Below are 22,500 nucleotides of genomic sequence, written 5' to 3' on the forward strand. Positions count from 1 at the left end.
TTATAGTAGACAGGGGTGTTGTTATAGTAGACAGGGGTGTTATGGTAGACAGGGGTGTTATAGTAGACAGGGGTGTTGTTATAGTAGACAGGGGTGGTGTTATAGTAGACAGGGGTGTTGTTATAGTAGACAGGGGTGTTGTTATAGTAGACAGGGGTGTTATAGTAGACAGGGGTGTTATAGTAGACAGGGGTGTTGTTATGGTAGACAGGGGTGTTGTTATAGTAGACAGGGGTGTTGTTATAGTAGACAGGGGTGTTGTTATAGTAGACAGGGGTGTTATGGTAGACAGGGGTGTTATAGTAGACAGGGGTGTTGTTATGGTAGACAGGGGTGTTGTTATAGTAGACAGGGGTGTTATAGTAGACAGGGGTGGTGTTATAGTAGACAGGGGTGTTGTTATAGTAGACAGGGGTGTTGTTATAGTAGACAGGGGTGTTGTTATAGTAGACAGGGGTGTTGTTATAGTAGACAGGGGTGTTATGGTAGACAGGGGTGTTGTTATAGTAGACAGGGGTGTTGTTATAGTGGACAGGGGTGTTGTTATAGTAGACAGGGGTGTTGTTATAGTAGACAGGGGTGTTGTTATAGTAGACAGGGGTGTTATAGTAGACAGGGGTGGTGTTATAGTAGACAGGGGTGGTGTTATAGTAGACAGGGGTGGTGTTATAGTAGACAGGGGTGTTATAGTAGACAGGGGTGTTGTTATAGTAGACAGGGGTGGTGTTATAGTAGACAGGGGTGTTATAGTAGACAGGGGTGGTGTTATAGTAGACAGGGGTGTTATAGTAGACAGGGGTGTTGTTATAGTAGACAGGGGTGTTGTTATGGCAGACAGGGGTGTTGTTATGGCAGACAGGGGTGGTGTTATAGTAGACAGGGGTGTTATAGTAGACAGGGGTGTTATAGTAGACAGGGGTGTTGTTATAGTAGACAGGGGTGTTGTTATGGCAGACAGGGGTGTTGTTATGGTAGACAGGGGTGTTGTTATGGTAGACAGGGGTGTTATAGTAGACAGGGGTGGTGTTATAGTAGACAGGGGTGTTGTTATAGTGACAGGGGTGTTGTTATAGTAGACAGGGGTGTTGTTATAGTAGACAGGGGTGTTGTTATAGTAGACAGGGGTGTTATAGTAGACAGGGGTGTTGTTATAGTAGACAGGGGTGTTATAGTAGACAGGGGTGTTGTTATAGTAGACAGGGGTGTTGTTATAGTAGACAGGGGTGTTATAGTAGACAGGGGTGTTGTTATAGTAGACAGGGGTGTTGTTATAGTAGACAGGGGTGTTGTTATAGTAGACAGGGTGTTATAGTAGACAGGGGTGTTGTTATAGTAGACAGGGGTGTTGTTATAGTAGACAGGGGTGTTGTTATAGTAGACAGGGGTGTTATAGTAGACAGGGGTGTTGTTATAGTAGACAGGGGTGTTATAGTAGACAGGGGTGTTATGGTAGACAGGGGTGTTGTTATAGTAGACAGGGGTGTTGTTATAGTAGACAGGGGTGTTATAGTAGACAGGGGTGTTATGGTAGACAGGGGTGTTGTTATAGTAGACAGGGGTGTTGTTATAGTAGACAGGGGTGTTGTTATGGTAGACAGGGGTGTTGTTATGGTAGACAGGGGTGTTATAGTAGACAGGGGTGTTGTTATAGTAGACAGGGGTGTTGTTATAGTAGACAGGGGTGGTGTTATAGTAGACAGGGGTGTTGTTATAGTAGACAGGGGTGGTGTTATAGTAGACAGGGGTGGTGTTATAGTAGACAGGGGTGTTGTTATAGTAGACAGGGGTGTTATAGTAGACAGGGGTGTTGTTATAGTAGACAGGGGTGTTATGGTAGACAGGGGTGGTGTTATAGTAGACAGGGGTGTTATAGTAGACAGGGGTGTTGTTATAGTAGACAGGGGTGTTGTTATGGCAGACAGGGGTGTTGTTATGGTAGACAGGGGTGTTGTTATGGTAGACAGGGGTGTTGAAATGGCAGACAGGGGTGTTATAGTAGACAGGGGTGTTGTTATAGTAGACAGGGGTGTTGTTATGGTAGACAGGGGTGTTGAAATGGCAGACAGGGGTGTTATAGTAGACAGGGGTGTTGTTATAGTAGACAGGGGTGTTGTTATAGTAGACAGGGGTGGTGTTATAGTAGACAGGGGTGGTGTTATGGTAGACAGGGGTGGTGTTATAGTAGACAGGGGTGTTGTTATAGTAGACAGGGGTGTTATAGTAGACAGGGGTGTTATAGTAGACAGGGGTGTTGTTATGGTAGACAGGGGTGGTGTTATAGTAGACAGGGGTGTTGTTATAGTAGACAGGGGTGTTATAGTAGACAGGGGTGTTGTTATAGTAGACAGGGGTGGTGTTATAGTAGACAGGGGTGGTGTTATAGTAGACAGGGGTGTTGTTATAGTAGACAGGGGTGTTATGGTAGACAGGGGTGTTGTTATAGTAGACAGGAGTGGTGTTATAGTAGACAGGGGTGTTATAGTAGACAGGGGTGTTGTTATGGTAGACAGGGGTGGTGTTATAGTAGACAGGGGTGTTATGGTAGACAGGGGTGTTATAGTAGACAGGGGTGTTATAGTAGACAGGGGTGTTGTTATAGTAGACAGGGGTGTTATAGTAGACAGGGGTGTTGTTATAGTAGACAGGGGTGGTGTTATAGTAGACAGGGGTGGTGTTATAGTAGACAGGGGTGGTGTTATAGTAGACAGGGGTGGTGTTATAGTAGACAGGGGTGTTATAGTAGACAGGGGTGTTATAGTAGACAGGGGTGTTATAGTAGACAGGGGTGTTATTGTAGACAGGGGTGTTGTTATAGTAGACAGGGGTGGTGTTATAGTAGACAGGGGTGGTGTTATAGTAGACAGGGGTGGTGTTATAGTAGACAGGGGTGGTGTTATAGTAGACAGGGGTGGTGTTATAGTAGACAGGGGTGTTATAGTAGACAGGGGTGTTATAGTAGACAGGGGTGTTATAGTAGACAGGGGTGTTGTTATAGTAGACAGGGGTGTTGTTATGGCAGACAGGGGTGTTATAGTAGACAGGGGTGTTATAGTAGACAGGGGTGTTGTTATAGTGACAGGGGTGTTGTTATAGTAGACAGGGGTGTTATAGTAGACAGGGGTGTTGTTATGGTAGACAGGGGTGTTGTTATGGTAGACAGGGGTGTTGTTATGGCAGACAGGGGTGTTATGGTAGACAGGGGTGTTGTTATGGTAGACAGGGGTGTTGTTATGGCAGACAGGGGTGTTGTTATGGCAGACAGGGGTGTTGTTATGGCAGACAGGGGTGTTGTTATGGTAGACAGGGGTGGTGTTATGGCAGACAGGGGTGTTGTTATAGTAGACAGGGGTGTTGTTATAGTAGACAGGGGTGTTGTTATAGTAGACAGGGGTGTTATAGTAGACAGGGGTGTTGTTATGGCAGACAGGGGTGTTGTTATGGCAGACAGGGGTGTTGTTATGGCAGACAGGGGTGTTGTTATGGCAGACAGGGGTGACTATTGACATCTCAAGGTTTGTTAGCCAGAGACTTGCCCTGAGACATGTCTAGAGACAATGATATGGACAGGGGGGGGGGGGGTACCAGATCCCAGGTCAGCAACCCGGAGCTTTGTGGATACGGGCCCTGGTTTTTTATGGGTGTTGTTACGGCAGACAGGGGTGATTGTTGACATGTCAATGTGGGTTTAACCAGAGCTTGTTAGCCGTAGTTAGCCAGAGGCCAGCTAATCCAGGGAAACAAACAATACAAGTAGCACACGCCTAGCTAACTGTCTCCGTCACTGCTAAACTATGCCATGATCTTATTAACTCTGACACACGCAAGGGTTTCCCACTAAAGCGTGTTGATATTCCTTTCTGACTCCTGAGCTGAAGGTGTATAGTTTGCAGTTTGAAAGCGTTTTAAAACTCTTAAAGCCCTACTGAACAATACCCAGGATAAGAGCGCACCATGACCAGGAAATGCAAACAGAGAGTACACTGTTCTACCAGAACCTCAAACCACAAGTTCCAGAACCCTTCAGTTTATTCTAGAACCAGAACTCTTCGGTTTATTCTAGAACCAGAACCCTTCAGTTTATTCTAGAACCTGAACCCTTCAGTTTATTCTAGAACCTGAACCCTTTGGTTTATTCTAGAACCAGAACCCTTCAGTTTATTCTAGATCCAGAACCCTTCAGTTCATTCTAGAACCAGAACCCTTCAGTTTATTCTAGAACCTGAACCCTTCAGTTTATTCTAGAACCAGAACTCTTCGGTTTATTCTAGAACCAGAACCCTTCAGTTTATTCTAGAACCTGAACCCTTCAGTTTATTCTAGAACCTGAACCCTTCAGTTTATTCTCGAACCAGAACCCTTCAGTTTATTCTAGAACCAGAACCCTTCAGTTTATTCTAGAACCAGAACTCTTCGGTTTATTCTAGAACCAGAACCCTTCAGTTTATTCTAGAACCTGAACCCTTCAGTTTATTCTAGAACCTGAACCCTTTGGTTTATTCTAGAACCAGAACCCTTCAGTTTATTCTAGATCCAGAACCCTTCAGTTCATTCTAGAACCAGAACCCTTCAGTTTATTCTAGAACCTGAACCCTTCAGTTTATTCTAGAACCAGAACCCTTCAGTTTATTCTAGATCCAGAACCCTTCAGTTTATTCTAGAACCTGAACCCTTCAGTTTATTTACCCACACAGCTGTTTGTTTATCAAAGCAGAAGGGTTATACTGTATTCATCATCTAGGAGACCTAAAAATGAAGCAAAAAAACTCATGGAGGATAAAATGGAGACAAAATGGAGGATATTGAAATGTCAAGTGACAAACATAATGTTGTTTATGTCTGAGAGGAGGTGTGTGTGTGTGTGTGTGTGTGTCTACGTATGCGTGTGTGTGTGTCTGTGCGTAGGCACGTGTGTGGGTGGCGTGGTTGCTTTGATACACAAGGCTCTCGAGTGGCGCAGTGGTCTTAGGCACTGCATCTCAGTGCAAGATGCATCACACTGTCCCTGGTTCAAATCCAGGCTGTATCACATCCGGCCGTGATTGGGAGTCCCATCGGGGCGGTGCACAATTGGCCCAGCGTCGTCTGGGTTTGGCCGGGGGGTAGGCCGTCATTGTAAATAAGAATTTGTCTGCTTAAATAAATAATAAATAATAATGTGTGGGATTGGACAGCTTTTGGATCATCATTCCGATGGGGATTGAGTAACATGATGCGGAGGGGTTGTGTGTGTGTGTGTGTGTGTGTGTGTGTGTGTGTGTGTGTGTGAGGGTTGTGCACAGTGAAAGTGTATTGTTGTGACATACCTGTCAAACAGAGAAGCAGATTTCTCCTCTGAATCTCTTTTTAAACTCGCTGTAGAGCGACCTTTGAACCTTCAAAAGCATCACAGGGAAAAAGGGGATGATGTTATACCACTCCATATAGAGACCGGGATGGTGAGCAGAGAGACCTCTGGGCTTGGAGGTGGACCAGTTAGTCAGTTAGTTAGTTAGTTAGTTAGGTGGGTGGGTGGGTAGTTAGTTAGTTAGTTAGGTGGGTGGGTGGGTGGGTGGGTGGGTGTGTAGTTAGTTAGTTAGATAGATAGATAGATAGATAGATAGTTAGTTAGTTAGTTAGTTGGGTGGGTAGTTAGTTAGTTAGTTAGTTAGTTAGTTAGTTAGTTAGTTAGTTAGTTAGTTAGTTAGTTAGATAGATAGTTAGTTAGTTAGTTATTTAGTTAAGTATGTCAGTCACAAGTTGACATAATCACAATGAACAGAAACGTTAGGAAATGGTAAGCCTATCTTTATTAAAATATAACTCAGGACAAGAGAATGACTTGCTGTTCCTCACACATCCCCCTGTACTGTACTCTCTTCTCTCTCCCTCCCAACAGCCAAAGACAACGGCGGTCTAACCGAATCTGAGCTGGCCTCAAACACCGACTCTCCCGGGATGGAAGGTTCCTACCTGAACCTGAAGGAACCAGGGTTAGGGGTCAGAGGTCAGGGCTCCGGCCACCTCTCCAGTCTCGTGGACAAAGGGAGCGAGGCAGCAGACAGCAACAAGGGAAAGAAGAGACGTAACCGCACCACGTTCACCTCCTACCAGCTGGAGGAACTAGAGAAGGTGTTTCAGAAGACGCACTATCCTGACGTCTACGTTAGAGAACAACTGGCGTTGAGGACCGATCTGACAGAGGCTAGAGTACAGGTGAAAAGAGGAAACCTCTGATCTTTGACCTTTCACCTGGCTCAAGTGTACGACCAGCGAGTCCGTGATAAAGGCCGTAGTCCATCTGGAGAACTTTGACACCCAGTTCTCTCCCCTTCCCCCTTTCCTCTTGGCCCTGACTCTTCTGTTTGCAGATCTGAAGGGTCTGGATGAGTCTAAACAGTGTAGAGGTGGAGCTTCCACCATACAGATCTGCAAACACCAAAGGCTTAGGGCCAAGGGGACTACTATAGAAACTACTGTAGACGCTCCGTCCATTTCAACATGTAAATATTAACCCAGGGACCTGACAGAGAGAAGGAGGGCTGTGAGAGAGAAGATATTGGCGTGTGAAGAGAGAGGGAGAGAGGGAGAGAGAGAGAGGGAGAGAGGGAGAGAGAGTGAAAGAGATGGAGAGAGAGAGAGTGAAAGAGATGGAGAGAGAGAGAGGGAGAGTGAGAGAGAGAGAGACAGAGAGAGAGAGAGAGAAAGAGAGAGAGAGAGAGAGAGAGAGAGAGAGAGTGAAAGAGAGAGAGAGTGAAAGAGAGAGAGGGAGAGAGAGTGATAGTGAAAGAGATGGAGGGAGAGAGAGATGGAGAGAGAGAGAGAGAGAGAGAGAGAGAGAGAGAGAGAGAGAGAGAGAGAGAGAGAGAGAGAAGGGAAAGTCATCAAAGCTATTTGGCTCGGGGAGTAGAAACACTTTGAAATGCCACGTTTAATTTCCCAGCACGCTCTGAAACATTGTCAGGGACAGAACCTGGTCTGGTCTAGTGACGGTACAGTAAAATCCCTGCATTCATGTGTGTGTGTGTGTGTGTGTGTGTGTGTGTGTGTGTGTGTGTGTGTGTGTGTGTGTGTGTGTGTGTGTGTGTGTGTGTGTGTGTGTGTGTGTGTGTGTGTGTGTGTGTGTGTGTGTGTGTGTGTGTGTGTGTGTGTGTGAGGCTGCTGTCGTCATTGAGTAACCTAACAGAGAACATCTATACCACCAGATGCATGACATTTAACTCTCCACCCAGTCTAACAAGCACACAGCACACTCTGTTGAGTCGCTACGGAGACCTGATCCGTAATTTCAAAAAGAAAACCCTACCTTTAAATACACATGCAATCAAGACTAAACCCTAACAATTTTATCCAAGGAAAGGGTCCATCTTAGAACTACAGACAAAGTCCAGGTACATATCATTATATTGTTCTACTTTGTTATATCAAGGACCTCTGTAGTGTCTCCTTGCAAATCATCCTTGAATCCTTTTTCATCTCACAAGGTGACAACAGTTAACATTTTTTAAAGTACAGAGGTTGTCTGCCAGAACTAACAAAATCCCATCGTAAGGAACGTTTATTTCCATGTAGACGTTTTATTGACTATATAACATTCGTTAGCTATCATCAGTTTCCTTGTTTACTTTGTGTAATTAGTACTCTTGACTCTGACTGGGTTTAAGAAGGGAGGAAGAAGGATGGAGGGAGGGAGGAAAAGGGAGTGAGGAAGTGAGGAAGAGAGAGGGAGGTTTCAAAGAAAAGAGATGGAGCGAGGGAGGGAGGAATGGAGGGAGGGAAAGGGAGTGAGTGCGGGAGAGAGAGCGAGAGGGCTAGATTTCAAAGCTGCTTTTCGAGTTGTTGCTCTCGCTCCCTCTCTCCAACCCTCCCTCTCCACCCCTCCCTTTCTCCACACCTCTCTTTCGGCACACCTTCTCTCTCTCCACTTATCTCCCCCACCCTCTGCCTTTTCTCCTTCCAACCTCTCTCTCTGCTCCCTCCCTCTCTCCACCTCTCTCACTCCCTCTCTCCACCCCTCTCGCGCCCTTCCTCTCTTCACCCCTCCCTCTTTCCACCAGTCTCTCCACCACCCCTCTCTCTCTGCTCTGTCTGCCCTCCATCTCCTCTCCCCCTTCCTCCAGGCTGTGGAACATAAACAAAGCTCTATAATGGCTCAGTAAGCTGCCTTTTGCTGTCAACGTCTTTAGCAATTACTGCATCACTGCCGAGCTGCACTCTAAGCCCCAGATCTCTCTCTCTCTCTCTCTCTCTCTCTCTGTCTCTCTGTCTCTCTCTCTCTCTCTCTTTCTCTCTCTCTGTCTCTCTCTCTCTGTCTCTCTCTCTCTGTCTCTCTCTCTCTCTCCATTTGTAAAAGTAGTGCTCTGTATTGGTTACCATTGATAGAAGTAGTGCTCTGTATTGGTTACCATTGATAGAAGTAGTGCTCTGTATTGGTTACCATTGATAGAAGTAGTGCTCTGTATTGGTTACCATTGATAGAAGTAGTGCTCTGTATTGGTTACCATTGGTAGATTAGTTGCTAGCTAGATAGACAGGATATTTCTGTCTGTTCTTTGTCTGTGAGAACTGGGTTTTTATTCTTGTTTTGTTTATTGTTTATTGTTTATCTATTGTTTTATGTTTACAGTACATTTTTTTTACTACAACGTAAAGTATGACATCATATTCAGTTGAAGTCGGAAGTTCACATACACATAGGTTGGAGTCATTAAAACTCGTTTTTCAACCACTCCACACATTTCTTGTTAACAATTTTACTTATAATTCACTGTATCACAATTGCAGTAGGTCAGAAGTTTACATACACTAAGTTGACTGTGCCTTTGAACAGCTTGGAGAATTCCACAAAATATTGTCATGGCTTTAGAAGCTTCTGATAGGCTAATTGACATCATTTGAGTCAATTGGAGGTGTACCTGTGGATGTATTTCAAGGCCTACCTTCAAACTCAGTGCCTCTTTGCTTGACATCATGGGAAAATAAAAAGAAATCAGCCAAGACCTCAGAAATTGTGAATTGTGAACCTCCACAAGTTTGGTTCACCCTTGGGAGCAATTTCTAAATGCCTGAAGGTACCACGTTCATCTGAACAAACAATAGTACGCAAGTATAAACACCCTGGAACCACGTAGCCATCATACCGCTCAGGATGGAGACGCGTTCTGTCTCCTAGAGATGAACGTACTTTGGTGCAAAAAGTGTAAATCAATCCCAGAACAACAGCAAAGGACCTTGTGAAGATGCTGGAGGAAACGAGTCCTATATCGACATAACCTGAAAGGCCGCTCAGCAAGGAAGAAGCCACTGCTCCAAAACCGCCATAAAAAAGCCAGACTATGGTTTGCAACTGCACATGGGGACAAAGATCTTACTTTTTGGAGAAATGTCCTCTGGTCTAATGAAACAAAAATATAACTGTCTGTCCATAATGACCATCATTATGTTTGGAGGAAAAAGGGGAACGCTTGCAAGCCGAAGAACACCATCCCAACCGTGAAGCACGGGGGTGGCAGCATCATGTTCTGGGGGTGCTTTGCTGCAAGAGGGACTGGTGCACTTCACTAAATAGATGGCATCATGAGGCAGGAAAATTATGTGAATATATTGAAGCAACATCTCGAGTCATCAGTCAGGAAGTTAAAGCTTGATCACAAATGGGTCTTCCAAATGGACAATGACCCCAGGCATACTTCCAAAGTTCTGGCAAAATGGCTTAAGGACAACAAAGTCAAGGTATTGGAGTGGCCATCACAAAGCCCTGACCTCAATCCTATAGAAAATCTGTGGGCAGAACTGAAAAAGTGTGTACGAGCAAAGACACCTACAAACCTGACTCAGTTACACCAGCTCTGTCAGGAGGAATGGGCCAAAATTCACCCAACTTATTGTGTGAAGCTTGTAGAAGGCTACCTGAAACGTTTGACCCAAGTTAAGTAATTTAAAACCAAATACTAATTGAGTGTATGTAAACTTTTGACCCACTGGGAATGTGATGAAAGAAGTAAAAGCTGAAATAAATCATTCTCTCTAATATTATTCTGACATTTCACATTCTTAAAATAAAGTGGTGAATCCTAACTGACCTAAAACAGGGAATTTTTACTAGGATTAAATGTCAGGAATTGTGAAAAACGGAGTTGAAATGTATTTGGAAAAGGTGTATGTCAACTTCCGACTGTATATCCGGTGTCACGGCCTGGAAGAAGACCAGCGTGGTGAGCGTACAATTTTATTTTTTATTTTAGAAATGTCGCCAACAAAACAACAAACGAAAGAAACAACCGTGAAGCTTAAGGCTAAGTGTCACAAACAAAGTCAACTACCCACACTGAAAGAAGGGAAAGGGCTACCTAAGTATGGTTCTCAATCAGAGACAACGATAGACAGCTGTCCCTGATTGAGAACCACACCCGGCCAAAACATAGAAATACAAAATCATAGAAAACAAAAACATAGAATGCCCACCCCAAATCACACCCTGACCAAACCAAATAGAGACATAAAAGGCTCTACGGTCAGCGCGTGACACAGTGAGGTAAAGAAGAAACAGAATGGGTCAATAAAGAAACTGTCCAATACAGTTTAGAATCAAATCAAATCAAATGTATTTATATAGCCCTTCGTACATCAGCTGATATCTCAAAGTGCTGTACAGAAACCCAGCCTAAAACCCCAAACAGCAAGCAATGCAGGTGTAGAAGCACGGTGGCTAGGAAAAACTCCCTAGAAAGGCCAAAACCTAGGAAGAAACCTAGAGAGGAACCAGGCTATGAGGGGTGGAAAGTCCTCTTCTGGCTGTGCCGGGTGGAGATTATAACAGAACATGGCCAATATGTTCAAATGTTCATAAATGACCAGCATGGTCAAATAATAATAATCACAGTAGTTGTCGAGGGTGCAGCAAGTCAGCACCTCAGGAGTAAATGTCAGTTGGCTTTTCATAGCCGATCATTAAGAGTATCTCTACCGCTCCTGCGGTCTCTAGAGAGTTGAAAACAGCAGGTCTGGGACAGGTAGCATGTCCGATTAACAGGTCAGGGTTCCATAGCCGCAGGCAGAACAGTTGAAACTGGAGCAGCAGCACGGCCAGGTGGACTGGGGACAGCAAGGAGACCTAGGGCTCAGGTCCTCCGAGAGAGAGAAAGCAAGAGAGAACGAGAGAATTAGAGAGAGCATACTTAAATTCACACAGGACACTGGATAAGACAGGAGAAGTACTCCAGATATAACCAACTGACCCTAGCCCCCCGACACATAAACTACTGCAGCATAAATACTGGAGGCTGAGACAGGAGGGGTCAGGAGACACTGTGGCCCCATCCGATGATACCCCCGGACAGGGCCAAACAGGAAGGATATAACCCCACCCACTTTGCCAAAGCACAGCCCCCACACCACTAGAGGGATCTAGTGGTGTGGGGGCTGGGATCTTCAAGATCTAGAGGGAAGATCTAGAGGGATCTTCAACCACCAACTTACCATCCTGAGACAAGGCCGAGTATAGCCCACAAAGATCTCCGCCACGGGGGGGTGGGGGGGGGTTACGGGGGGGGGCCAACCCAGAACTGGGTTAATATTTTATAGCTAGCTATCCCAGGGTTCTCCGTTATGTTTCTAATTCATTGACGCTATCTAAAGTTGAGTTTATTAGGATTCCCATTAGATATTGCACAACGCTGCAACTACTTTTCCAGGGTTTCCACACAAAACATAAAATACATGACAGAGTCCAGAACAATTTTATAGTCGAGAACACCGTAAGATCATAATCCAAATGGGGATCAGAACATCATATACACTGAGAGAGAGAAGTGAGTTTTCCTGTTCAGCTGAGCTAACGTCACGGCTCTTGTGTTTTCATGCTAACTAGTGCTAACTAGCTAACATAACTGCGCAGCCAGCTGTTAGGCTGGTTCTGATCCTGCTAGCTGAACTGAGAGGGGGTTGCTGCTCTGCTGTGACTCCGGCTTTGGGAATAGGAGACCAGCATCAGCGATGAACATCACGTCTGACTTCATAATCTTCCCTCGGTGTTCTCTCCTCACAACTATTTGGCCTCGTGTTCTCTGTTCCTACTGCCGCTCAACGGGAAGCAGCACACACGCTGACACTCGAGCAAAATCCTCAGCGATATATGACCCACAATGCACCCAGAGCCTTAGAGGAGGACGTCATGTTAAAATGGGTCCCAGTAGAAGATGACAGGAATGTATTAATTGGACTGTGTTTAATTCTGGACAAGTGTTTTAGATTTTAAAATGTGTTAATGTTAATGTGAGTGGGTAAGGATGGAAAAATGTATGTTGTGTGTGTGTGTGTGTGTGTGTGTGTGTGTGTGTGTGTGTGTGTGTGTGTGTGTGTGTGGTGTGTGTGTGTGCGTGTGTGTGCGTGTGTGTGTGTGTGTAGCTAGTCCACTGCTCCAGTCTGTGAGTCTCCAGAAGGTCAGAGGGGTTAGCTGAGGAAAGCCAAGGACTTAGGCGTCAGGAAATTAAACATGAAATGAAAACAATCTCCAGTTTGAACATTCTCCCATCTCACTTTCCAATATCCCCACTTTCCTTCGCCGAATAGAAAGGGAGGAGAGAGAGTGAGAGACAGAGAGAGAGGGGAGGAGAGAAAGAGAGAGAGAGAGAGGGGAGGCGAGAAAGAGAGAGAGAGAGAGAGAGAGGGGAGGCGAGAAAGAGAGAGAGAGAGAGAGAGAGGGGAGGAGAGAAAGAGAGAGAGAGAGAGAGGGGAGGAGAGAAAGAGAGAGAGAGAGAGAGGGGAGGAGAGAAAGAGAGAGAGAGAGAGAGGGGAGGAGAGAAAGAGAGACAGAGAGAGAGGGGAGGAGAGAAAGGGAGAGAGAGAGAGAGAGGGGAGGAGAGAAAGAGAGAGACGGAGAGAGCGGGGAGGAGAGAAAGAGAGAGGAGGAGAGAAAGAGAGAGAGAGAGAGAGAGGGGAGGAGAGAAAGAGAGAGAGAGAGAGAGAGGGGAGGAGAGAAAGAGAGAGAGAGAGAGAGGAGGAGAGAAAGAGAGACGGAGAGAGAGGGGAGGAGAGAAAGAGAGAGAGAGAGGGGAGGAGAGAAAGAGAGAGAGAGAGAGGAGGAGAGAAAGAGAGAGAGGGGAGGAGAGAAAGAGAGAGATGGAGAGAGAGGGGAGGAGAGAAAGAGAGAGACGGAGAGAGAGAGAGAGAGAGAGAGAGAGAGAGAGGGGAGGAGAGAAAGAGAGAGAGAGAGAGGGGGGAGGAGAGAAAGAGAGAGAGAGAGAGAGGGGAGGAGAGAAAGAGAGAGAGAGAGAGAGAGAGAGAGAGGGGGGGAGGAGAGAAAGAGAGAGACGGGGAGAGAGGGGAGGAGAGAAAGAGAGAGAGAGGGGAGGAGAGAAAGAGAGAGAGAGAGAGAGAGAGAGAGGAGGAGAGAAAGAGAGAGAGGGGAGGAGAGAAAGAGAGAGACGGAGAGAGAGGGGAGGAGAGAAAGAGAGAGAGAGAGAGAGAGAGAGAGAGAGAGAGAGAGGGGAGGAGAGAAAGAGAGAGAGAGAGGGGAGGAGAGAAAGAGAGAGACGAAGAGAGAGGGGAGGAGAGAAAGAGAGAGAGAGGGGAGGAGAGAAAGAGAGAGACGGAGAGAGAGGGGGGAGGAGAGAAAGAGAGAGAGAGAGAGAGAGAGAGGGGAGGAGAGAAAGAGAGAGACGGGGAGAGAGGGGAGGAGAGAAAGAGAGAGACGGAGAGAGAGAGAGGGGAGGAGAGAAAGAGAGAGAGAGAGAGAGAGAGAGAGGGGAGGAGAGAAAGAGAGAGAGAGAGAGAGAGAGAGAGAGAGAGGGGGGAGGAGAGAAAGAGAGAGAGAGAGAAAGGGGGGAGGAGAGAAAAAGAGAGAGAGAGAGAGAGAGAGAGGGGAGGAGAGAAAGAGAGAGAGAGAGAGAGAGAGAGAGAGAGGGGGGAGGAGAGAAAGAGAGAGAGAGAGAGAGGGGGGAGGAGAGAAAAAGAGAGAGAGAGAGAGAGAGAGAGGGGAGGAGAGAAAGAGAGAGAGAGAGAGAGAGAGGGAGAGACGGGTGGAAGAAACTTCAGGGAAGAGAGACTCAAAATGACTCTCTACCCCAGGGGTGTCAAACTCATTTCGCATCGTGGGCCACATACGGCCTAGGGAGATGTCAAGTGGGCCGGACCATTAAAATTATACCATACTCTGCTATAAATAACCAAAATATCATGTCTTTCCTTTGTTTTGGTGTAAAGAAGCACAAGAACATTAGGAAAATATTGAAATTTAATGAACTATCCTTTTACAAAACATTTCATGAAACACCTCATATTTCCTTAGACAAATGTGCAATTTACTTTTATCATTCACAAATATGCATTGCAACTGATCCCACTGATTGTACAAAGGCACAAAACTTTAATTGGTACTGAAAAATATAGTAATGCACTTTAAGATTAAATGAGACTTTTAAAGAAAGGAATTTTTAAACCACTTACACATACGCATATAAAATCTAAATGTAATCCCTGCGTACACCTTACAAACTAAGGAGAGTGATTTTAAATGTGTAATGAAGAAAGTGTTCGCCTGTCCTGTAAATCTGTAAACTTCATACATGAAACATACATACACATACAATACATACTGAAAATTTATGGAGTTGTATGAACAGTAGAATTCCATCACACAACTTTTGTTTTGAAGCTGCTGACTAACATTAAAGTGCACATTTTTTAAATCACCACAGTAAGGATTCATCTTCACAGAGCTGTATTCTTTCAATGCAAACAGTATCTAAGGCAGCATTTTAAAGGTGTTAGTCTAGTCTGGACTTGTATTTGTTCCTGAAACTTGGCATCTTTTGGCCTGTACAAGTACATCAACACCAGGTGTCATGTCCTGACTAGCTGTCACTTTCAGAATGTCATTTAAGTGCTTGTTTGTGAGCGTTGAACGCATTTTTGTTTTATTGATATTCATCACTGAGAAAATTTGTTCACAAAGGTAGGTTGTCCCAAACATGCACAAAATTTTAGCAGCCAGGGCTGTTAATTTGGGGTACCCTGGTAGTAGATACTGATAAAATCTGTCCAGACCTACAGAGGCAAATTTGCCCTTCAAATCTGCATCACACTGGTAGCTGGCTTTTACCGCTGCTTCACTGACTTCTCGGCTCTGGATGAAAGTTGACTGCTGTTTCCTCAGACCCGCCAGCAATTCGTTAATCTTATCTCTTCTCAGTTGTCCTTGCAAGCCGTCATATTTTTCGCTGTGATGAGTCTCGTAGTGGCGTCGAATATTATATTCCTTCAATACCGAAACTTGTTGCAAACACACCAAGCACGAAGGTTTTCCGTGCATCTCTGTAAATAAATAGGACGTGGTCCATTTTTCTTTGAAAATTCTACACTCCTTATCTACTTTTCTCCGTTTGGATAACGACATTTTGGCTAATGAGGGTGTAGCGGAGAGGTAGAGACCAAGGTATTAACAACGTCGTAACAAGCAGCAGATGGCGCATTGATACCGTCTGCTGTTTTCAGTCTGTCTCAGTGATGCGGCTTGTCTTCTACTCTGATGGAAAGAGTGCGCCCCTTAGCGGATAATCCATGATTTGCAGCGAATTAAAAATATTAATTCCATGTCTTTTATGCATTTTTTCCACTTTCAAATTATCCTGCGGGCCTGATCGAACCTCCTTGGGGGCCGGTTCCGGCCCGCGGGCCGTATGTTTGACACCCCTGCTCTACCCCAACCCCTTCTCCCCCTCTCACCCGTCCCCCAACCCCTCTCTCCCAACCCCTCTCCCCCTCTCCCCTCTCCTCTTTCCCCCAACCACTCCCCCCCTCTCCACCAACCCCTCTCCCCCAACCCCTCTCCCCCTCTCCGCTCTCTACCAAACACTCTCCAAAACCCTCTCCCTTCTCCCCAACACCTCTCCCCCAACCCCTCTCCCCCAGTACTCTCTCTCTCTCTCCCCAGGACTTCCTCCCCAACTCCTCTCCCCTCTCTCCCCCAACTCCTCACCCCCTCTCCCCTCTCCCACAACCTCTCTCCCCTCTCCTGAACCTCTCTCCCACAACCCCTTCCCCTCTCCCCCTCTCCCTCAACCCCTCTCCCCCAACCCCTCTCCCCCTCTCTCCCAAACCCTCTCCCTTCTCCCCAACACCTCTCCCTTCTCCCCACCACCTTCTCCCCCAACCCCTCTCCCCCAGGACTCTCCTCTCCCCTAACCCCTCTCCTTCTCTCCCCATGACATTCTCCCCCAACCCCCTCCCCCCCAACCCCTTTCCCCTCTCCCCAACCACTTTCCCCTATCCCCTCTCCCCCTCTCCCCCTCCCTCTACCCCTCTCTCAACTCTCCCCAACCCCTTTCCCATTCTCCCCTTCTCCCCAACCACTCTCCCACTCTCCCCTCTCCCCCAACCCTTTCTACCTATTTCAATACTCGCCAACATACTGTACAGTAACACAAAGACTCTTCTAGAAAATGTGGCAGTGGTTTCAGTGGTTGTTGAATGTACTATACGAGAGGAGTCCTGTTGTGATGACAGCGGAGGTGAGCACACCTGGTCTAGTCTACTGTGTGATTGATGAGACGCCCCAGGTCCACATGTGGATGAGACGCCCCCGGTCCACATGTGGATGAGACGCCCCCGGTCCACATGTGGATCACGTACAACATTCCAAGGGAGAAGAGCTCAGCAACCTGCAGTGACAATGAGACACAGCATCCCGAGAAACATCAACAGAACTTTAAAGACACGTCAACCCTGCAACCTATGGCAGGGCCTTAAACCACCCTTAAACCACCCTTAAACCACCCCGGGTGGGTTAGACAGTCTCATGTCAGGCTACTCTCTCTAGTTGAACGTGTAGATGGGTTTCTTCACCCCGGGTGGGTTAGACAGTCTCATGTCAGGCTACTCTCTCTAGTTGAACGTGTAGATGGGTTTCTTCACCCCGGGTGGGTTAGACAGTCTCATGTCAGGCTACTCTCTCTAGTTGAACGTGTAGATGGGTTTCTTCACCCCGGGTGGGTTAGACAGTCTCATGTCAGGCTACTCTCACTAGTTGAACGTGTAGATGGGTTTCTTCACCCCGGGTGGGTTAGACAGTCTCATGTCAGGCTACTCTCTCTAGTTGAACGTGTAGACGGGTTTCTTCACCCCGGGTGGTTTAGACAGTCTCATGTCAGGCTACTCTCACTAGTTGAACGTGTAGATGGGTTTCTTCACCCCGGGTGGGTTAGACAGTCTCATGTCAGGCTACTCTCTCTAGTTGAACGTGTAGACGGGTTTCTTCACCCCGGGTGGTTTAGACGGGTTTCTTCACCCCGGGTGGTTTAGACAGTCTCATGTCAGGCTACTCTCTCTAGTTGAACGTGTAGACGGGTTTCTTCACCCCGGGTGGTTTAGACGGGTTTCTTCACCCCGGGTGGTTTAGACGGGTTTCTTCACCCCGGGTGGGTTAGACAGTCTCATGTCAGGCTACTCTCACTAGTTGAACGTGTAGACGGGTTTCTTCACCCCGGGTGGTTTAGACGGGTTTCTTCACCCCGGGTGGGTTAGACAGTCTCGTGTCAGGCTACTCTCTCTAGTTGAACGTGTAGACGGGTTTCTTCACCCCGGGTGGGTTAGACAGTCTCATGTCAGGCTACTCTCACTAGTTGAACGTGTAGACGGGTTTCTTCACCCCGGGTGGTTTAGACGGGTTTCTTCACCCCGGGTGGGTTAGACAGTCTCATGTCAGGCTACTCTCTCTAGTTGAACGTGTAGACGGGTTTCTTCACCCCGGGTGGTTTAGATGGGTTTCTTCACCCCGGGTGGTTTAGACAGTCTCATGTCAGGCTACTCTCTCTAGTTGAACGTGTAGACGGGTTTCTTCACCCCGGGTGGTTTAGATGGGTTTCTTCACCCCGGGTGGTTTAGACGGGTTTCTTCACCCCGGGTGGTTTAGACAGTCTCATGTCAGGCTACTCTCACTAGTTGAACGGAGTTGATTTTTCTGGTTTGTCATAACAAAGGCAGGTCCATCAAAATGTATCCATGTAGGATGTATCTCTGTGGTGGATATGGTGGATCGTTGATGGAAAGGTTTTAACTGGAACTAAAAAGGGTTCCACCTGGAACAAAAAGCATTCTACCTGGAACTAAAAAGGGTTCCACCTGGAACAAAAAGCATTCTACCTGGAACTAAAAAGGGTTCCACCTGGAACAAAAAGCATTTTACCTGGAACTAAAAATGGTTCCACCTGGAACAAAAAGCATTCTACCTGGAACTAAAAAGGGTTCCACCTGGAAACAGAAAATGTTCTACCTGTAACTATACAATGACAGCCTTCATTTAACTACACAAGTCAGTTAAGAACAAATTCTTATTTACAATGACAGCCTACCTAGGAACAGTGGGTTAACTGCCTTGTTCAGGGGCAGAACGACATATTTTTACCTTGTCAGCTCAGGGATTCGATCCCGCGACCTTTTGGTTACTGGCTCAACGCTCCAACCACTAGGCTACCTGTTTCTAGTAGCCCCTGTTTTCTAAAAGTGTCGTTTCTGATTTATCCTCCTCCTATGAACCAGATGAGACTGAGTCCATGACACCATTATGAACCAGAGCCCATGACACCATTATGAACCAGATGAGACAGAGCCCATGACACCATTATGAATCAGATGAGACAGAGCCCATGACACCATTATGAACCAGATGAGACAGAGCCCATGACACCATTATGAATCAGATGAGACAGAGCCCATGACACCATTATGAATCAGATGAGACAGAGCCCATGACACCATTATGAACCAGAGCCCATGACACCATTATGAACCAGATGAGACTGAGTCCATGACACCATTATGAACCAGATGAGACTGAGCCCATGACACCATTATGAACCAGATGAGACAGAGCCCATGACACCATTATGAACCAGATGAGACAGAGCCCATGACACCATTATGAATCAGATGAGACAGAGCCCATGACACCATTATGAATCAGATGAGACAGAGCCCATGACACCATTATGAATCAGATGAGACAGAGCCCATGACACCATTATGAATCAGATGAGACAGAGCCCATGACACCATTATGAATCAGATGAGACAGAGCCCATGACACCATTATGAACCAGATGAGACAGAGCCCATGACACCATTATGAATCAGAGCCCATGACACCATTATGAATCAGATGAGACAGAGCCCATGACACCATTATGAATCAGATGAGACAGAGCCCATGACACCATTATGAATCAGATAAGACAGAGCCCATGACACCATTATGAATCAGATGAGACAGAGCCCATGACACCATTATGAACCAGATGAGACAGAGCCCATGACACCATTATGAATCAGATGAGACAGAGCCCATGACACCATTAAGAATCAGATGAGACAGAGCCCATGACACCATTATGAATCATATTGAATTGTTTGTTTCTGATGTGTCCTCTTCCTCTCTGCAGGTGTGGTTCCAGAACCGACGTGCTAAGTGGAGGAAGAGGGAGAGGTTTGGTCAGATGCAGCAGGTCAGGACTCACTTCTCTACTGCCTACGAGCTACCCCTCCTCACCAGACCAGAGAACTACACCCAGGTACAGGGATAGCGCTCATAACTACAGTATGAACAAGCACGGAAGTGAGAAATAAGAGTAATCCCGAGGAGGCTGGTGGGATGAGCTATAGGAGGACGTGCTCAGGGCATAAATGGAACGGTAATCAAACGTACGGAAACCACGTGTTTGACTCCGTTCCATGAATTCCATTCCAGCCATTACTATAAGCCCATCCTCCTAAAACTCTTCCCATCCAGCCTCCTCTGGAGTAATGTCTTGTGACGTAAAAGCGGAGATTTTAATTGGAGCGCATGGGTAGTTCTGTAAAAGGGGAGTGACTGAATCTGCTCTTTCTGCTAGTTAGCCACTGTTTTTCATAATGGTGTCATGGTGCTCTGTCTTACCACCAGAAGAAAATCAAGTTAGTCAGTATTTTGTTTCTGGGTTACAATATTTGATTTCTCCTAAACCTCCTGCTCTTGTCTGTTCCTCCATGTAGATCCAGAACCCATCGTGGCTAGGTGGGGGCAGCGGTGTCTCTCCTGTACCTGGCTGCGTGGTGCCCTGTGACGGGTCAGTCACCTCCTGCATGCCTCCCCACCCCCACCCACACGGAGGGGTCTCCGACTACCTAGGCGTGCCCAGCCCGGGCGTAGTGGGTCATGAGGGTCACATGGGACAGACACACATGGGAAGTCTCTTTGGGGCTGGGGGAATGGGCGGAGGGAGTGGAGGTCTCAATGGTTACGACCTGACCGGTGTCGACCCAGACAGAAAGTCTTCTAGTATCGCGGCGCTGCGTATGAAAGCTAAGGAACACAGCGCTGCCATCTCCTGGAACACATGATGCTATGGGATTGTTCCTGGGCCTGGCCCCACCCTGGTCAGACACGCCCTAACCCTGCCTCCATACTTTCCTGAACCTGGACAAGGCCATGCCCAGTACTGGGGAGGAGGAGGAGGAGGAGGAAGACCAGGATGGGACTACGACTACGCCACCTGATAGCACTAATAATACCAAAGCAGGTGAAAATGAATGAATGAACTACAACCCCCGAGACGATAGGAGAGACCATCACAGGAAACGATGACAGCGAAATTCAGCAGCTTTATAATGATAACAGCTATGACGTCACCGTGACAATCAGCAGGAGACGCTGAGAAAGAAAGACCCGAGACAGAGGGAGTGGTGCATCTTGTTCTCTAAGATCTCTGATGGGGGAACGCGCCATTTTCTCTCTTTATTCTCCATGCTCACCACCCTGTTCCTCTCTATTCTCTATGCTCACCACCCTGTTCCTCTTTATTCTCTATGCTCACCACCCTGTTCCTCTTTATTCTCTATGCTCACCACCCTGCTCCTCTTTATTCTCTATGCTCACCACCCTGTTCCTCTTTATTCTCTATGCTCACCACCCTGTTCCTCTTTATTCTCTATGCTCACCACCCTGTTCCTCTTTAGTCTCTATGCTCACCACCCTGTTCCTCTTTAGTCTCTATGCTCACCACCCTGTTCCTCTTTATTCTCTATGCTCACCACCCTGTTCCTCTTTATTCTCTATGCTCACCACCCTGTTCCTCTTTATTCTCTATGCTCACCACCCTGTTCCTCTTTAGTCTCTATGCTCACCACCCTGTTCCTCTTTAGTCTCTATGCTCACCACCCTGTTCCTCTTTATTCTCTATGCTCACCACCCTGTTCCTCTTTATTCTCTATGCTCACCACCCTGTTCCTCTTTATTCTCTATGCTCACCACCCTGTTCCTCTCTATTCTCCATGCTCACCACCCTGTTCCTCTTTATTCTCTATGCTCACCACCCTGTTCCTCTTTAGTCTCTATGCTCACCACCCTGTTCCTCTTTATTCTCTATGCTCACCACCCTGTTCCTCTTTATTCTCTATGCTCACCACCCTGTTCCTCTTTATTCTCTATGCTCACCACCCTGTTCCTCTTTATTCTCTATGCTCACCACCCTGTTCCTCTTTATTCTCTATGCTCACCACCCTGTTCCTCTTTATTCTCTATGCTCACCACCCTGTTCCTCTTTATTCTCTATGCTCACCACTCTGTGCCTCTTTATTCTCTATGCTCACCACTCTGTTCCTCTTTATTCTCTATGCTCACCACTCTGTTCCTCTTTATTCTCCATGCTCACCACCCTGTTCCTCTTTATTCTCCATGCTCACCACCCTGTTCCTCTTTATTCTCTATGCTCACCACCCTGTTCCTCTCTATTCTCCATGCTCACCACCCTGTTCCTCTTTATTCTCTATGCTCACCACCCTGTTCCTCTTTATTCTCCATGCTCACCACCCTGTTCCTCTTTATTCTCTATGCTCACCACCCTGTTCCTCTCTATTCTCCATGCTCACCACCCTGTTCCTCTTTATTCTCTATGCTCACCACCCTGTTCCTCTCTATTCTCCATGCTCACCACCCTGTTCCTCTTTATTCTCTATGCTCACCACCCTGTTCCTCTCTATTCTCCATGCTCACCACCCTGTTCCCCTTTATTCTCTATGCTCACCACCCTGTTCCTCTTTATTCTCTATGCTCACCACCCTGTTCCCCTTTAGTCTCCATGCTCACCACCCTGTTCCTCTTTGTTCTCTATGCTCACCACCCTGTTCCCCTTTAGTCTCCATGCTCACCACCCTGTTCCTCTATATTCTCTATGCTCACCACCCTGCTCCTCTCTATTCTCTATGCTCACCACCCTTTTTCTCTTGTTCTGTTGAAACCCCACCACCTGAAACAAATCCACTTCAAGCTGGCCTGGTTCCTCTGAGGACACAACAGCACATTACAAAAGAAACATTACAACTCTAATGAGGAAACTCCTTGATGAAGAGCATTGACGAACCAGAGCAAAGTCTTCATGAATCAGCCTCATTCATAACTTTTCTCTTTCTTCTCACAGCAACACAATGACCAATTGTCTAAGAGGTATTAATAATATGGTAATAAGTGAACATCTGAAAAACATCTGTGATTGGTTT

At 46.6% G+C, this 22,500-nt stretch overlaps 1 protein-coding gene across 1 annotated transcript in view; it reads left to right on the plus strand.

Moving 5' to 3' along the window:
* Positions 1 to 20,686, plus strand: part of LOC129861916 (homeobox protein aristaless-like 4) — a 38,984-nt gene extending 18,298 nt beyond the window's left edge. The window contains exons 2-4 of the mRNA XM_055933105.1: positions 5,876 to 6,192; positions 19,410 to 19,538; positions 19,999 to 20,686. Of these exons, the coding sequence (XP_055789080.1) occupies positions 5,876 to 6,192; positions 19,410 to 19,538; positions 19,999 to 20,346 (794 nt within the window). The 3' untranslated portion in view covers positions 20,347 to 20,686. The remainder of the gene's footprint in view (positions 1 to 5,875; positions 6,193 to 19,409; positions 19,539 to 19,998) is intronic.
* Positions 20,687 to 22,500: the final 1,814 nt, after the last annotated feature.

This window comes from Salvelinus fontinalis, chromosome 9 (genome assembly GCF_029448725.1).
Source record: "Salvelinus fontinalis isolate EN_2023a chromosome 9, ASM2944872v1, whole genome shotgun sequence".
Taxonomy (NCBI): Eukaryota; Metazoa; Chordata; class Actinopteri; order Salmoniformes; family Salmonidae; genus Salvelinus; species Salvelinus fontinalis.